The sequence below is a fragment of the Pantherophis guttatus genome, chromosome 1 (genome assembly GCF_059756535.1).
Source record: "Pantherophis guttatus breed Tessera chromosome 1, ASM5975653v1, whole genome shotgun sequence".
In the NCBI taxonomy this organism is placed as follows: Eukaryota; Metazoa; Chordata; class Lepidosauria; order Squamata; family Colubridae; genus Pantherophis; species Pantherophis guttatus.
The window spans coordinates 284871176-284886631 of record NC_142063.1 but is presented as its reverse complement, the minus strand read 5'-3'; the positions used below and the strand labels follow the sequence as shown (position 1 = coordinate 284886631).

At 37.8% G+C, this 15456-nt stretch overlaps 2 protein-coding genes across 8 annotated transcripts in view; one reads left to right on the top strand and one right to left on the bottom strand.

Annotated features, from left to right (window-relative positions):
* The window catches only part of TSLIG3A (tRNA splicing ligase complex subunit 3A), a 12356-nt gene extending 1383 nt beyond the window's left edge, over positions 1 to 10973 (top strand). For all 3 annotated transcript variants that reach the window (XM_034428118.3, XM_034428119.3, XM_034428120.3), the window contains exons 3-9: positions 1263 to 1411; positions 1803 to 1937; positions 2932 to 3116; positions 4442 to 4522; positions 5568 to 5684; positions 7544 to 7711; positions 9236 to 10973. In XM_034428118.3, coding sequence (XP_034284009.1) covers positions 1263 to 1411; positions 1803 to 1937; positions 2932 to 3116; positions 4442 to 4522; positions 5568 to 5684; positions 7544 to 7711; positions 9236 to 10012 — 1612 coding nt within the window. In that variant the 3' untranslated portion in view covers positions 10013 to 10973. The remainder of the gene's footprint in view (positions 1 to 1262; positions 1412 to 1802; positions 1938 to 2931; positions 3117 to 4441; positions 4523 to 5567; positions 5685 to 7543; positions 7712 to 9235) is intronic.
* A 2730-nt stretch (positions 10974 to 13703) lies between these two features.
* Positions 13704 to 15456, bottom strand: part of RASGRP3 (RAS guanyl releasing protein 3) — a 59230-nt gene continuing 57477 nt past the window's right edge. For all 5 annotated transcript variants that reach the window (XM_034428122.3, XM_087883055.1, XM_034428121.3 and 2 more), the window contains exon 17: positions 13704 to 14601. In XM_034428122.3, coding sequence (XP_034284013.1) covers positions 14593 to 14601 — 9 coding nt within the window. In that variant the 3' untranslated portion in view covers positions 13704 to 14592. The remainder of the gene's footprint in view (positions 14602 to 15456) is intronic.

The window sequence follows — 15456 nt, the reverse complement described above, 5'->3', positions numbered from 1 at the left end:
TTTTATTCTTTCATAAAAACATTTTTGGGCTTGTTTTTTTTAGCATACTCTCCGTCTCCTTGGGGTGATCACAATGTCTTCTGAAGATATTCTCTTTTTCCTGGCACTTAATTCCCATTGGCTGTTTCCTCCTCTAATCAATTAATTGCTGACTCTTCTTTGAAGTGTCTCCTGTTATTGGGGGGGGGGGGAAATGGGAGATTTGTCAGTGGATCTTTCAGTTGGCTTTTTAACAAGATTTGCACCATATACAGGAAGATCCACTCGCTTCACTCCAGTTAATGATCTTGGAATACCTGATGGTAACTGAAGTCAAGTTAGAATGGAACTAATCTAGGTGGAAGATAGCTAGGAACTCCTTCTAAGGAAGGGCAAAATAAGTATATTTATGATGGCGGAGGAGGATCTCAGAATATACAGTTGCTGCTCAATATGCCTGAGAGAGTAGAGTATATATATATATGTTTAATCTGTCTAGTATTACAATATTATAATAAACCTTTGCAGAGAAAATCCAGAAACTTAAATAACTGTAGGATTGATTTCTTGTGATCACAGCATCTGTTTTAGTAATATTTATAGTAAATATTCCTGAAGGCTTTAATCTTATTGAAAATAGTAGGGTGGTAATCTGTGATACAAATGTAATACTTTTGACTCCTGTAGAGAATATGATGGTATATGCACTTTTCTGCAGAAGATGTACACTTTAGAACTTGTAAGTAAACAAATATCTACACAAGATTCAACAAAGTGCAGAGGATTGTTACCGTTATATGCAGGATAGAGAGGAGCAAAGGAGATTGTAGAGGTCTTGTGCTCTGTAGCACCCCCTCCTCTGCCCATGATCCTTAGCACACAACTTCAGCATCCCCACCCACTAGCCTGCAGCCTTCACTCAGCCACCCATGCTTCCCACTGCCTGCCCCACAGTTATCACCTTGCCCCTGCCTGCAACACTGGTCCCTGGCCCCCAGTCCCTCATACTCCTTACTTTTCTGTGACTCCTCCTTCTTCCTGCTTAATGATCTGTACATCCCTGAGGTTATGATGGCAAGTGTGACTACTAGGATTGTCTAGCTAAGTTATGTGATGGCATACTTTATGACTGCATCCCTAGTGACCACAGTCCTAGTCCCAATTGCCGGCGCAATCCAAGGACTATCTGTATTGTAATTTCTGTTATTATATATACAATAAATTGAGTATCCTATACATTGCATAAAGGATTTGAGATATCATGTGTTTGTTTTGTTTATTAGTTACAAAGGTCCATTGTTAGAAGATGGAGCTCTGACCCTGGCAGCTTCTGGTGGAGCCACTTCCCCTGAATATACCAAACTCTGTGCTTGGTTGGTTTCAGAGTTGAGACTGTTTTGCAAACTAGAGGAAAATGTACAAGCAACTAACAGTAAGTAATCAGGATCCCAGCATCATTTATACTGTTATGTCAGTCTTACTAATCCTGACATTTATTATGTATCTCCTTCGGTATTAATGTAACAGTTTTTGTACCTTTGTGATAAAATAACTATTAAGCACTACAGCTAATAAGAATAATTCCATTTATGTGCATATATTTATTAAGAATAACCAAAAAAGGTTAGTTTACTATTGAATCATTCCTTTTTTCCCCTTCTTGTTCACAATGCGTTCTAGTTTTTAATTTTATTAGAAAACTTTATTATTTGTGTTTTCAAGAAAAGTGATGCAATTTAAACTTCATTAATCAATGTTGGCTATTTGTTTGGATATTTAATGAGTGAGATGTTTTTATAACCTAAAAATATCTATGTCTTAAGGTCCAAGTGAAGCCGATGAGTTCCAGCTTGAAATTAGTGGGTTACTAGGTGAAATGAATTGTCCTTATACAACATTAACATCAGGAGACGTCACCAAGCGCCTTCTCAATCAAAAAAACTGCCTCCTGCTCCTCAGTAAGTGAAACGAAACTTCAGAAAACAGTAAAAAATGAAGAAAATAATTATATAGTTAGTATAGTATTCTCCAAATGGTGGTAACCATTAAGCCACTTTTGATCTTTAGAATCATAGGACGGGATTAATGGTAATTGGAGAGAGACTGAAAATGGATATGCTGAAGCACCAGCTTCAAGTCCTGTTGGTAATGCATCCATGGAATACCATAGTTACATAGTAGATTAAAATTTTTGCATTTTTGTTTAATTAGGAACAGGACAGTCCAGTCCTCCTTGCTGTTGTTAATTGAGCCTGATTCCTTTAGTCTGTAGACAAATCAATGTTTTGCTGTTCGTATTACATGGGAACCTAGATTTATACCTTGCTGGAAAAGAAATAATTTAACACTAAGATTGTGTACTATCCTGATTTGTTAGTTGCTTTTATTCATAGGATGGAGTAACATTAACATTGTCCCAAGTAAACCAGAAGTCATGTAGCTACAGTATTGGTTGTTGAATCAAAATAAGCACATTTTCCCTTGCTTGTTAGGAATAAAATTTGCTGGCAAGATGATCTGCCTTGACAGTTAAAAGAAATTCACAGGTGATGTTATGAAACAGAAGGTTTTTCTGCAAGGCTGTTGCTCTTTATCATCATTTTGGTGGTTTAGATTATAAACTGTTCTTGAACGCAAGTTTGTATGGTTGGTTTATGAAAAATACATGAAAATAAATTTCCATTTTAGCTATGTGATCTACACTTTGTTTAATTTTCCTTAATATTATATGAATTATGCCATGTTCTGACTCAATAATTAATTCTTATCTGCTCTCTAGCCAGGGTTGTTCCTGGCTATGGGTTTATCTTTAGGTCATCCTATTTAAGGCTGTTCTTTTATTTAATCATTTCTCACAATGTAGTGTGTAAAATTATATTTTTTTGGCTTAAAATAAGTGATCGTTTTAAAAATGATCTCTGCTGTACTGAATGGTAACTTTTCATCTTTCAGCATACCTCATCTCAGAATTAGAAGCTGCTAAAATGCTGTATGTGAATGCTCCCCCGAAAAAAGCTCAGGAAGGTACTGGTAGTGAAGTATTTCAGGAATTAAAAGGCATATGCATTGCTTTAGGCATGTCAAAGCCCCCAGCCAACATAACAATGCTCCAGTTCTTCAGTGGAATAGAAAAAAAGGTAAGAACTAAAGATTTGAACATACAATAACTTCCTAGTGCATAGGTAGTGATTACTGTGGCATATTATTCTGGAATGATAATTAAAATAGGCACAAAGTAAGCATTCTTGGGAATGGGAATAGCTATAACAATTGTAGCAATATTACCAAAAAGATCATCTTTCTATAATTATTTTAGGTGGCTCATTTTAACTGGCAGAGATATCAAAAAGACTCTTTAAAGATTATCCCACTGTATGCCCAATTTGGCTTGTAGAACATGGTGTTCAGTTGCTATGAATTTTTGGTAAGCTAATGCAGGAGTCGCCCACATTTTCCCCCAGAATTGCTTGAAATCATAAATGTTTTTCTGAGGATTATAAAATATATCATTGATGTAAAAAAACAACACATGAGCCCTCCTTAGTCCCTCTACAACTTTCAAAATCCATAGGAGAGGCTTACATTTATAATCAGTAGTGGGTTACAATTTTGGTCGCTACCGGTTTGCTCGTGCATGCGCTCATGTGATGCTTCTGTGCATGTGTAGAGATATCCAGGTGGAGCCTGCCGCCACCGCCACTACCGGTTCGCCCAATCCGGGGCGAAACGGTAGCAACCCACCACTGTTTATAATGCCAACCAAAATGGTACAAACATTGAGTTCTTCAGAATCATCCAGTTTGGTATTGATCCATGTGAGAAAGTGTAGTAGCGGTCTTCATAATTTTATAATAGAAAATGAAAAGAGGTAGTAAACAATTATGTTAGGCTCTGTTAGATGCTCGGCAGATTTAATGTTGTACTTAAGTTTGCTGGAATAAAGAAGCTATTACCCATTTTTGAATACTATAACTTTTTCCTTAAATATGAAGTTTTGCTGTGCTGAATGATGTGTTAACAATGGTACTGACATGCTATGGATTCTTTATCTTCTTACTTTATTTTGATTTCATACACTTTAATTTATTTTTTAAAACATTGCAACAGATACCTATTCTTTTATCAAGATAATTCCTGTATTGCACCATGCAATTGTTATAAAAAAAATATAATGTCACATAGAATTCTTTAAAATATAGTAGCAGTTCCATTTGTAAGCGGGGAGGAGGATAATTCCTTCTCTGCTCCTGCAGCCCACTCTTCTTCTCAAAATAATGGAAGATTGGGTGATCATCTGGAATAATTGTTGGGAGAGCAATGGGGTTGAAAAGATAAGATGTCCTTGAACAGACCTTGTCCTGTATTATGTTTATTATACATAGATCTGAAACACAAATTTGAATATCTGCATATTTATGCTTTTTGTCTATATAATCCACTAATACAATTTATTTTGTTACAGTTAAAAGAAACATTAGCAAAGGTCCCTTCAAATCATGTAGGAAAACCTTTATTGTCGAAACCATTGGGTCCAGTCCATTGGGTAAGGATTTGCTTATAAATCTCACTACTGGTATTAATTCTATTCATTGGCACTGGTGCTGTACTTAATCCGTATTAAAACAACAAAGCATGTGATATAAATTTTTTGAAATTGACGTTATAGTCAGAATTCCTTGGACATTGGGCTGAGGGAGGACTTGGGGATATAACAGCTGGTAAGGATCATATATGTTATGGAATTGTGTGCTTTTCCAAATATAACCATTGGAATATTATTTAACTTCTCTATTGTTTAAACTCTGGTTAACTGCCCAAAATCATGTACATGTGGATGGTTATTATTTCCCATAATAATACATTGAATCAAACAACAGATTGAATTCAGTCTATGACACTGTAGTTTCTAGATATTTTTTATAAGGTGCATTATTAAATGCATTTATAAGGTGCATTTACATTTTTTCTGTCTAGGAGACACATTACAAAATAAGCTAAATGTTGGAAAAAACAGCTTAGAAAAATAATACTGATTGTTGTTAGATTTAAAACATAGTTCAGAACAGGGGTATCTAAACTTGGCAACTTTAACATTTATGGACTACAAGTCCCAGAATTCCCCAGCCAGTTCACAACTTTTAATTGCCAAGGTTAGACACCCCTGGTTTAGAACCTCTAGAGCAGTCTGACCCACGATAGGACGCAGAGTTGGCTCTCGGGCCGTTCCAAAGACGGCAAAGGACCAGCCCCTGCTGCCCCGGGCCTCACCACGCTCATCCAGTTGGCCATGACAATCAGGCCACACCCACCTCAGCCCCCCAAGGGCAACAAAATCCAGACACAGCTTGCAACAGGATTGAATTTGTCACCTCTGCTCTGGAGTTTGTGCCCTACTGAATCTTATTCTGTTCTTTGTCTATCAAAGAAAACATGAATTGTAACACACACAGAGAGAGAATCTGTTATTACCGGGATGAGGGCGATTGATACTTTTGCCTGAGTGATCCAATAAATTTCTTTGAGATATTATTTGAATCCTGTAATACAAGGTTTTGAGAAATTCCAGCATATGTGAATTTTCATTTCAGGAAAAAATTGAAGCTATTAATCAAGCCATAGCCAATGAATATGAAGTTCGGAGAAAATTATTAGTGAAACGTCTGGATGTAACTGTACAGTCATTTGGATGGTCAGATCGAGCAAAGGTATAGTTTTCTTTCTGTAGTCAAATTGTTTTTTTGAAAGTGTATTTGTCTGTAGTTAGACAACAACTATATTTTGTAATTAATCCCTTTCAGACAGGATTTAGGCCTGGTTATGGGGCAGAAACGGCATTGTTCTCGCTTGTCGATGATCTCTGTCAAGAGTGAGATAGAGGTAGTGCAACCATGCTCGCTCTCCTTGACTGTCCAGGTCTGCATGCAACCTGTAGGCTGGAGACGCCTAGTCTAAGGCTTTGAGGGGCCATTTATGAAGTGCTTTTGTGCATATGACCTGAATTTGAATCTAGGGCACATCAATAATGCTGAATACATGGATCTTCCACAAGAATAAGGAATTTAGCAGAAAGTATTTTACAATGAATGGGATAAAAGCTGAAGTAATCTGATCGTAAGCTTTTAACATTATGTTATTTATATACATTAATTATATATTTTATATGTGGCCCAAAACAATTCCTCTTCACTCAGTGCAGCCCAGGCAAACTAAGGTTGGCCACCAATGGCCACCAGGGGTGTCAAACTCAATTTCATTGAGGGCCGCATCAGGGTTTTGTTTGACTACTGCGGAGTGGACGTGTCCAGGGTGGGCATGGCCAGCTCACCATCACTCGTGTCGGAGGTGCCTATGGTGGCCTGAGCGCTCCTGAGCTCCGTTTTTGACTGCGATGGCCTCCTGCAACCCTCTGCCAGCAAAAACAGCACCATTTTCGCTGGCAGAGGCAACGTGGGCCAGTCCGTCGCTGCTTCCAGGGTGGCCCCGCAGGCCAGATCTAAGCACGCTGCAGACCGGAACAGGCCCCCAGACCTTGAGTTTAACACCCCTGTCTTAGACCATCAGAGGACACAATGCTTTACAGTAAAAGTACTAATTGTTACAAACTTCTTTCCAATCCTGATCTTTTCCTGCTCACATTCACTACTGATAATAAATTTAGAGAATAAAGTCCATGTCATTTGTCATGTTTTTTAAACGTTTTTCATGGGCATAGATCTGGAACGGAAAGATCAAGCAGCTATGGTTAAGTAGGATATAAAGTATGGAAAGTTGGAGGAGAAAGGACAAGAAAAAATATGTCTTCAGAATTTTATTTGCTGCAAGATCGATTTTTTTTACTAGATAGATTTTTCATAACTTTCAGTGACTACCTCTGCTAAAACCAGGATGTAGGAACTACTGGTTGTCATGGAAATAAGATTTTAAACTAAAATGGCTATCAAGGCTATTGACAAAAGGTGTTTGTGTGTGTGGGAAATTATATTCCAAATTTAAAAGATACTTGTATATAAACCGTCCCAACCAGGAGATAGGGTAAGTCTTACTTTATCCTTCTCTGATTGAATGTATTAAATGAACTTGGTTTGATAAGAGTTTTAGTTCAACATATCTAAAAGTACCAGGTAGGAGTACCTTACACATTGTTATTTAGGCTGTTCACATAATATATAAAAAAGCATTTCACCAACCTAAGTATGGTTGGTGAAACAAAGAAGAAACAGGGAAGGTTTCAGCATCAGATAATCCAATGTGGCCAGAAAGTTTATTGTTTCATTATATACAGTACTACCCTGTTTCCCCCAAAATAAGACATCCCCTGATAATAAGCCCAATCGGGCTTTTGAGGGCATGGCAATAAGGCCAAGGCTTATTTCAGGGTTCAAAAAAATATAAGTCAGGGTCTTATTTTCAGGGAAACATGGTACTTCATGAGTAAATACAGCCATTGTTATAAAAACTTTTCACATGTTGTTTCAACATATGCCTACATGCTTAATAATTGTTTAACTGAATATTTCATACAATTGACTCTCTTCACTTCCCCCCCCCTCTCTCTGTGTAATAGAGCCAAGCAGAGAAATTGGCTAAAGTCTATCAGCCAAAGCGTGCCATCTTGTCTGCTAAATGTGCTATATCTGTTGCACACCTCTTGGCAGCTCGGCAGGATTTATCAAAGATAATGAGGACTAGCAGTGGCTCTATCAGAGAAAAGACTGCATGTGCCATTAATAAGGTACCTGTGTTGTTCAGATGATTTTTTTTTTAATTGTACATATCTGTGTTTGTTAAGGAATTGCATTGGGGAAAAATTGTACTCGTGCAAAATTTCATTGTTTTCTGTGCATATATGAACATTGAGCTTCCATCATTTTCCTAGTTTCTTTTGCCAAAATCCTTCCTCCCTCCCTCCCTCCTCTAGGATTTATGGGGTTATCACATCAGAGCTGACTTCTCTGAGCTGGAAATGATCGGTCTTTAATGGCAATTGGTTTATGTTTTTATACTTGCTTGTAAAAGCAAGGTTTGAGTTTGTAAGCAAAATGGTAACATAGTCATACTTGTACTGATGTACTAGCTAGCAAGCTAGTTCATAAAAAAATAATGTAATGCTTGATTACAGATGTACTCAGGGATGTAAAAATGCTTGCAGTAAATAATCTGTAACAGATACTGTAGATTACATCTGACATTAGAAAGGAGTGAATGCCAGGTTCGTTCCACTGAAGGACTTATTTGATACCTTTGGAATCTGTATACATAGCCCAGTCTATTTTTGTACTATATCGATCAGTTTAAGGTTATTTTTTTCTTCAGAGATTAAAAACATATGTAATACTATTTAGAGTTTTAGACTTAGAGCTTTGCATAACAAAATAACACTGGTTGAATTGAGCTGTATTGTAAATTCATGATTGTGATTATGATATTCTTTAAATCCTAAATTTTCCCAAAATTAATTACTGTTCTGTGCAAGAACAAACCACACAGTGGTTTGACAATTTGGTTGAATTGTTTGAAGAGAGTCACAATCTGGTCAAACTAAAATTGGAATGTTTTGGTTTTCAGCCAAGACAAAATCTGGAAGGATATTACCGGGTGCTTATAGAATGAATAGGCAAGACTGGGGGATATTTCCTCTCCTCTTCTGCATGCCTGTATCCTACCATACCTGATGATATTCCCAGGATATCCTTCCCTTTGTCTCCCCTTTAATTTACTGCCCTTTAATTGAAGCATAATATACTCAACTGGCTAGTCTGTGCTTGGAACAGTTTGGCTATAGAATATTTTCCACATGCTTATAATCTTTCTCTTTGGAAGCTTCTTTTCCCTTACTAAATCATCAGTTTGTATTTTTCATTGCAATGTTTTATGTTTTTTTTTTTTTTTAAATTTGATTTATATGCCGCCCTTCTCCGGAGACTCAGGGCGGCTTACAATGTGTTAAGCAATAGCCTTCATACTTTTGTATATTTATACAAAGTCAGCTTATTGCCCCCACAAACTGGGTCCTCAATTTACCTACCTTAGAAAGGATGAAAGGCTGAGTCAACCTTGAGCCTTGGAGAGATTCGAACCAGCAGTAATTGCAGGCAGCTGTGTTAATAACAGGGTGCTTAGACCACTATACTATCAAGGCTCTTTTTCCCCCTTACGTGGACTCAAATTTACATAGATTTTTTTTTTTAAAAGAAAATGATATATTGGCATACTTTTGCATTTACTTTTCCGCCATATTGGTTTTGTTTCCTTTTAGGTGCTTATGGGCCGAGTGCCTGACCGAGGTGGGAGACCCAATGAAATCGAGCCACCTCCACCTGAAATGCCACCATGGCAGAAAAGGCAAGATGGTCCTCAACAGCAAAGTGGTGGGGGCAGAGGTGGAAGAGGTGGCTATGAGTCATCATATGGAGGACGTGGAGGCTATGACCAAGGGAGTCATGACCGAGGAGGCCGAGGAGGATATGACCAAGGAAGTTATGAAAGAGGAAGTCGAGGAGGGTATGACTCATCATATGGAAACCGAGGAAGTCATGAACATGGGGGTCATGAACGAGGCCGTGGACGTGGTGGCTATGACCATGGTGGCAGAGGGGGAGGAAGAGGAGGCAAACCTCAAGGTGGCTGGACCGATGGTGGAGGAAGTGGCTATCAAGATCTCTATAGGGATAATAATTACAGAGATTCCAGCTTTCAAACTGGTGGCTACCATGGTGGCGGCAGTGGAGGTGGCTACCAAGGAGGAGGATATGGTGGTTACCAATCATATTCAGGAAGTGGATATCAAGGTGGAAGTGGCACCTATCAACAAGACAACAGATACCAAGATGGGCACACCGGTGATCGAGGTGGAGGTCGTGGAGGAGGGCGAGGTGGCCGCGGAGGCCGTGGCAACCGAGGGCAAGGAGGTGGCTGGGGAGGAAGAGGTGCACAGAACATTAATCAGGGGGGTCAGTTTGAGCAGCATTTCCAGCAAGGGGGATATCAGTACAATCAATCTGGATTTGGACAAGGAAGACACTTCACAAGTTGAGGCTATAAAAGTTTCTCAATTGGCAGAGCTCATGTAATAGTAGTCTGCTTATTTTTTCTTTTTGACTTAATATCAGTCGACATGTCAGGCTGACCTTTCAAACTATTTGTGCATACCATGAAAATATGGATACACTGCCCAAGTCTAAATGCAGTTTTCTTCTCCAGGACTCAGAACTTTAATACAGCAGCCGAGGTTCTATATCTTAGTAAAATGGAGATTCAGAACGCATGGGGTGTTCATGCAAGTAATATGAGAACCAGGATGCCTATCTTTTTACATGGACTTGTTTTTCCCATGTAAATCCTTCTCTTATTTATATACCATATTGGATTGCTGACTTCAGGTCTATACTGTAACGCTGCACATCTGTGTAGTTAGCTGTGCATAAGTCCAGTTAAGTCAGATGGATTTAAGCATTTTAACTATGCAAAGAATTGCAGCCTTCTTTGCTAGGTCCTGGATTTATTATATGAGCTCTACTGCTGGTAACTTGTTCAAGTAGCCTTATTGCTCTGACACATGTCAAATCAAATGTCCTGACACTCATGCCATGCAAAATCATAGTTAGTCAAGCTAAGTTGTAAAGAGAGACTAGAAATAGCCCCATGCTTCCCCATACGCCCACCTTGCTCTCATCGATTACAAACCAGTTGGTCCCCTGATCAGCCTAACTTTTACTTGAAACTAGCTAGCAGTAATGGCAGCCTGGAACCATTTTTTATGCACTAATTAAAACCACTCGACCTGAAACGCAGAATGGTTTCGTTTTGTCATCTAACTCGAGTTGAAATGCCCTTCTGCTCAGTTTGTTACATTTTTCTTCACTAAAAGTTGCATTAGTGCGCCTTGCCTTTATTTTTTGGGTTTATTTGCAAATAGAAATATTGTCAAGCTGTGAAAGAAAATGGCTGAAGGTGTGCTCTTGTAAAAGGTGAGCAATAAAAAAAAAATATCTGTTCTCCCTTTGGTTTATTGGTCCTTAACATTACAGAAATAAATTGCTTTGTTTCTTTAGCGTGAGGTGGAAGAAGCATCTTAAGACTGTAAAAAAGAATTGGATTGGTGGAGAGAGTTCTGCAGTAAACAGAACTGGAGATGGGAAGAAAATGTGGAAGAAGATGAGAAGTGTTCTCATCCAGCAGTAACTGATTGTGCTCTATTATTGATACTAAATTACTTCTGGCAGAGCAATTTTAGAAAGCTGTGGGAATGGAAATGGCAGAAGAAACACACTTAACCCATTCTTAAGTATATTGGTTCATTTTACAGGGGCACCAACTAATTTTTCATCCAGGTTTGTATTGCATTCTTTGATTCATCAAGCCCAATTGTTCCACTTCACAGTTACCAAATAGGCCGGTTTTGAAGTCAATGTGCTAAAACTGTATTGAGAATTCTGGTCACTAGATTCTGAAAATAAGATATTTATAGCCCAGTAAAATAGTTCCTAAAAGCTCTGGTATTTGCAGCATAAAATAGTTCACAGTTTTAAAAATCTCCACTAGGTGCTGCTCCTGATTCACAACTAAAAAAATATCTAATTCTTTAATCACTGGATTAGAGGATGGTGTTCCATATCACACGTAGAAAGTCCTGCATATATGTCTAAATTTTTGTGGCAACATTTTTTTTTTTTAAAAAAAAGGCTTCTGTGCATGGTGCCAATAGTGCAAATAACATTTCAAGTATTTCAGTATCTTGGAAACCTTTGCTGAATTTCCTGAAAATTACTACCACTTAAGATGGGTGAGGACACTGTTTCTACAGATGTATAAACATATTAGGTGAATCAAAAACATAAGAAATTATAACAGTAAATTAACAGCTTGTACATTGTATTGTGCATGTTGACCAATATGTCAACATAATAAGAATTACAGAACAGCTAGCACAGGTGGGCAATGCCTGTGTAAGATATTTCAGTCTATATAGGAACTATGATGGCATGAAATCTTGACGGAAAAAAATCTGCTATGTGAAAGTAACAAAAGTTATGCAAAAATTATGGAGCTCAATTGATCTTTAAGCAGTTTTTCAATTCTTCGTTTTGTATGTTCAGGTAGTCCTCGATTTACAACAATTGAACCCAAAGTTTCTATTGTTAAGTGAGACATTTGTTAAGTGAGTTTTGCCTCCTTTTACAACATTTCTTGCCTTTGTTGTTAAGTGGATCACTGCAGCTAAATTAGTAACATGGTTGTTAAGTGAACCTGGTTTACCCATTGAATTTGCCTGTCAGAAGGTCGCAAAATGGGATCATATGACCCCCCCGGGACACTGCAACTATCATAAACACGAGTCACTTGCAAAGCCTCTGAATTTTGATCACATGACCATGGGGATGCTGCAAAGGTTGCAAGTGTGGAAACCGGTCATAAGTCACTTTTATCAGTGCCGTTGTAACTTTGAACGGTCACTAAATGAACTTGTAATTCGAGGACTACCTGTACTAAAATAAGCAGGCTCAAAAAAAAAGGCCCTGTGTTGAGCTTTTCTGTCATTGACTGCACTTTCTTGATAACATCATGGAAAGGCTCTATTGAGGGCTTTCTTTGACTTCCTGGTCTAGCCAACAGAACGCCCAATATTTTAGGTCCAATATAATTTGTTAACATATGTTAAAATAAGATAACAGTAATTGAGGAACTCCTTGGCACAAGGGCAACAAAATTTAGCAATTGTACATTTTTTTTGTCCCGTAGGGAATTTCCAAAGATATGGAAAGTGAATGTTAATTGGTACCTGACTGGTAGGAGAGAGAGATAGATACACATATAAAAAGACTTCTCCTTAAGCAGAACTGATCATTTTATATGCTTCTATTCCTACCCACCCCCCACCCCACCCCGGTGTGAATTATGTAGTAATACATATAGGCTCTTATCTGGATCCAAAATAACTCACTGATTTGTAGGAAAAGGTACTTTTTCTGCCTGCAATAAATGGGTTTTTTCCTCCAAGGATGGTATAATTTCCAAGAAAAAAAAATATTTATATGCCTATCTAAACGATGTATGATAATCTGTCGGCCAAGAGATGGTTAAAAAATGAAGTTGAAAACTAGTTGTCTGAGCACAAAAGTTAGTCTCCTTTCCCCCGTCAGAAATAGCTAAAATAATCAGAAGGTACAAAACATCTAATTTTAAAATCTCAATAGAGTAAGCACCAGAATACTATACTGTAGTTGCTTGCAAATAATGCAAAAATGTTGAATTTTTAAAAATGGATAAATCTTATGGATGATTTTAAGGCCAGCACCTCGGTTTACAAATTAAAGCCTTTTTTCTGGCAATTTGGTTGAAGTAGTGCCAGATATTACAGAGAAATAGGGTTCCTTTATATCTTGCAACATAGAATAAGTTATGAACTGAAATCACTCGTTATTTGGATTTAAATAGGCAGATTTCCATATTGTCAAGGCAACAATTTTATGATTTCAGAAGACAAATAAATACCTTTGTAGCCATATCACAGAATAATACTATTGTGGGAAGATTCTGTGCGACTTAGAAGTTAACCTACAGGATAATGAATGTTTCAAGCAGATGCATGATTGCAGCTAGCTTCTTTGAAAGTTACAGCACTGAGCAAGATGAGACATAAGAATGTTACTGAATCTCTAGGTAAGAATACTAATTTTATCGACTCTGACTTTCATCCAATGTTCTGTATATCATAAAGCATTTGCTATTTATAAAATCCAGTGTTTATTTCCAGTTTGCTAAAAGGTGTAAAAACCAACAAAACCGCTTCAACAACCATGAAATTAAACGTAATACATGTTTACATCATTCTAGGAAACAGTGAAAGACCAACTTTTATTCTTCTTTCAGACTTCTTTAGCTTGGTGCTTTCCAGGTGTAGTTGGCTCTTAGCCATGCTGGGGACGATGGGAATTGTGAACTGCACTTGGCAGATATTAAGATTGAAGAAAGCTAGGCTAAATTACACCACCTGAATTCCACAATCTTTGTGTGCCAAAGTATATAATCTGATTTCATCCAGTTCTGTGAATTAAGTAGGAAGCACACATTGTGGATTATCACAAACTGAATATAAAAATTTAGATAGCTTCATATTTGTGTTGAGAAATAATACTTTTTAAAGAAAACCCTTGACCTAATGACTCTTAATATGTGAATGCAGCCACTGGGGAATCTGAGCTCTTAGTTCCAGATAGAAAATCAGTTTTCAGTTGTTGATGGGGGATGCCTCAGAATGTGGAAGGTTGACAAAATTTGGATCCAGGAATTTTGGTAACTGACACGTCTATAAGCCCATATGATTTTGGTAGTGATAGTTTTAGTAGTGATAGATCCAGAGCCAGGATTCTGATGCTGGCAACAGAATTGCGGATGTTCTGCAGTTATAATGTTCCTTTCTTCTCCATCAGTGCAAGATTGATCAAATTACTTGTGTGAGAAAATAAATAGTGTACTCTTGTCATTAAGCAACTGTCACCAATGATAAAATCTGATGAATGTAACATTGGTTTGAAGTTCAGCCATATCCAGGCGATTTATAAAATATCACACTTTTCTTGAACTATCTTCTGACAGCAGATTTTCTGCAGCAGATCAACAAGCCTGTAATAAATCAAAGGAAACAATTCTCAGTGTTTTGTTTAGAGGAGATTGATATACATATTTCAGGAGGGCAGACACAAAATCAATAGGATCACCAGGCTGAATTCTATCAGTTCAACAAGCAGGAATTCTGTGCTTTAATCTGCCTATATTGTATATTAATATTTATTTGCTGCTGTGGATAAGAATATGGCTTATCTATTCACCTTGGCATGCTGATTTTCTGTCAGCGGTAAGCTTTTAACACATGCAGCCATTCAGTCTGAAATGGTAAACTGCATTAGGTAGCTTCTATTGTACCATTTATTTCTGTACAATTTATAAGGCTGCTTAACTCCATAATGGTTCTGGGCAGCATATGACACTGAAAACAGCGTGAAAACAATATAATAGAAATAAAAATATTTGGACAAAATAATGAAACATACACATACATTTTCAGTGGCCTCATTTTAATGTTAAAGCAGGTGGGGTAAGAATGTTGAGCCCTGTGGCATCCCACATTTCGGGAGCTTTAGGCACAAACTTTCCCCTCCTACCAACACCATAGCAATCAACCAGAGACAAAAAACTACCACAATATGGTACCTACTGTCAGTTCCCACAGGCGGTATTAAGTATTAATTATACCCTCTTGGCTCCATTAGTGATCATCAACAATTATCACCATTGCTATCTCACTAATCTGCCCCAGTATAAAAAGTGGTTGAGAAGCGTTTAGATAATCTGATCCCTCCAGAATCATGTGAAGCCCCAGCCTGACTGCCTACAGCAGGGGTGTCAAACTCAAGGGGTGCTTAGATCTGGCCAGTGGGGCCACCCTGGAAACAGCGAAGGACCGACCTGCGGTGCTTC